Raw genomic sequence first — 2,204 nt, forward strand, 5'->3', positions numbered from 1 at the left:
ACAAAACACCATAATCTTGCCAGTTGCTTTTAATAGTGAGCTACAATCCCCTTTTTATATTCTGAGACAGGATCTCGCTAAATTGCCCATGCTGGTTTTCAATTTGCAATTCTAGTAGCTGAGATTACAGGCATGCAGCACGGCTCAGATGAGGTTTTGTTTTTTGGGGTTTCTTTGAGATGGGGTCGCACTATGTAGCTCAGGCTGGCCTTGAACTCACAGGGATCCTCCTGCCTCAGCCTCTCAAGTGCTGGAATTATAGGCGTGTGCCACCACTCCTGGCTACTCAGATGAGTTTTCAATAATCTCAGGAGGAGTTTACAATTTCCTTCTTTCCTTCCTTCCTTCCTTCCCTCCCTCCTCCTCTTCCTTCCTTCCTTCCCTCCTCCTCTTCCTTCCTTCCTTCCCTCCTCCTCTTCCTTCCTTCCTTCCCTCCTTCCCTTCTTCCTTCCCTCCCTCCTTCTCTTCCTTCCTTCCTCCCTCCTTCTTCTTCCTTCCTTCCTCCCTCCTCCCTCCCTCCCTCCACTCTCTCTTCCTTTCTTTTTCCAGCACTGGGGTTGAAGCCAGGGCCTTCACACTGAGCTCCACCCCGAGCCTTTTTAATTATATATTTTGAGGCAAGGTCTTGCTAGTTGCTAAGTAATCCTGAGCCTTGTAGTCCAGGCTGGTCTTGAACTCACTATGTAGCCCAGGCCCAGGATGGCCTCAAACTCATGGTGATCGTCCTGCCTCAGCCTCCCGAGTTTGGGGATTAAGGTGCTTGCCACCATGCCTGGCAAGAGTGTGCTTCCCCACCCCAGGCTCCTGCCTCAGCCTCCTGGGGTGCCAGGGTTACAGGCGGGCACCACCACATTTGACTTCCCTTTTCTCTTCCAAAGGCTCAAGGCGCACACAATCTTCCGAGCACTGATTTCTAATTTTCACCAGGGATTCAGAGAAAATTCAGCGGCTCTGCGGTTTCTCTCTCACCCCTTTCTGGGATCCTCACATTGATTTAATTCAGTGTCAAGGTCTCTCCAGAGAGGAGGGCGGCGGGGGCCGGTGTGGAGGGATGGTGCACGGCTGGGTGCGGGGACGGAAGGGGCCCTGTTGTCACCTTTCTGGGGCCCTTTGCAGGGTGTGTATACAGCTGCTACTTCAGGAAACATGGCCAAGTTTGCCCTGAATCAGAACCTGCCTGGTGAGTGTGCAAAACCAGATATGTGTGTGTGCACAGCCCCCTAGTTGGTGCCTCTGTTGTGTGTGTGCGTGTGCATGTGTGGATGGCCAGATGACCCTTTCCAAAGGTCCTCTGAAGAATCTCACGGCCCTGCTTAAAACACCAACTCCCCATGGTGGCCTTTAAGACTCCACAGCTGGACCTGACCCCTTCTTTCCACGCCCTTCCCTGTCTCTCCCCTCACCCTGCTGGGGACACCTGGCCTCCATCCTGCCTTCTGCAGCTCACCTCACCCACCCTCGCCACGGGGGCTCCGCAGGGGCTGCTGTCACAGGTCCTGTCCGCAGCTGCTTCCTTCTCACTGTACAGGGCTCAATTTGTAACTGCCAAAGTCTCCTGCCGGACGTGGTGGCGCACGCCTGTAATCCCAGCACTCAGGAGGCTGAGGCAGGAAGATTGTTTTGAGTTTGAGACCAGCCTGGGCTACAAAGTGAGCTCAAGGCCAGCCTGAACTGCATAGCGAGACCCTGTCTCCAAAAGAAAAGTCTCGCCCTGTCCTGTGATTCTCTATTTGCTTTTATGGCCCTAAGCATCATTTGGAATGATGGTATTTATCTGTCTCCTGAAGAGGTCAGGGATGTCTGTTTTGTTCCCTGCTGTGTCCCCGGGGTCTGCAAAACTGCTTGGAACCCAGCAAGGGCTCAGTAAGCGCGTGGCCGCGCAATTACCTGGGGGCAGATAGGTGCGCAAGCCTCGGGTGCGGCCGTGCGCGCCAAGGCAGGTGTGCCCGGCTTCGCGGAGCCATGCAGGTGCCTGGTGGGGCTGTGCGGGGGTTGCTTACAGCTGTCCCCTCTCTCCGGGGTCTCGATGGCCTGATGACCCCACTGCCCGACATGCCCGCAGATCTGGGCGGCTCTCGCCTGTGTCCAGCCCCTATCGGGGCCTCGCACAGCCTGAGCTCGCCCTACTCCGTGGAGACGCCCTACGGCTTCCACCTGGACCTGGACTTTCTCAAGTACGTGGAGGAGCTGGAGCGCGGCGGCCC

General features: G+C 55.7%; 1 protein-coding gene across 1 annotated transcript in view; it reads left to right on the forward strand.

Annotated features, from left to right (window-relative positions):
* Positions 1-1,116: 1,116 nt before the first annotated feature.
* The window catches only part of Kank3 (KN motif and ankyrin repeat domains 3), a gene marked incomplete at its 5' end in the record, with an annotated part of 17,308 nt that continues 16,220 nt past the window's right edge, over positions 1,117-2,204 (forward strand). Inside the window, 2 exon segments of the mRNA XM_013509152.1 lie at positions 1,117-1,180; positions 2,063-2,195. Of these exon segments, the coding sequence (XP_013364606.1) occupies positions 1,147-1,180; positions 2,063-2,195 (167 nt within the window).

The sequence above is a fragment of the Chinchilla lanigera genome, unplaced genomic scaffold (assembly GCF_000276665.1).
Source record: "Chinchilla lanigera isolate Chin_1 unplaced genomic scaffold, ChiLan1.0 scaffold00162, whole genome shotgun sequence".
NCBI classification, from domain to species: Eukaryota; Metazoa; Chordata; class Mammalia; order Rodentia; family Chinchillidae; genus Chinchilla; species Chinchilla lanigera.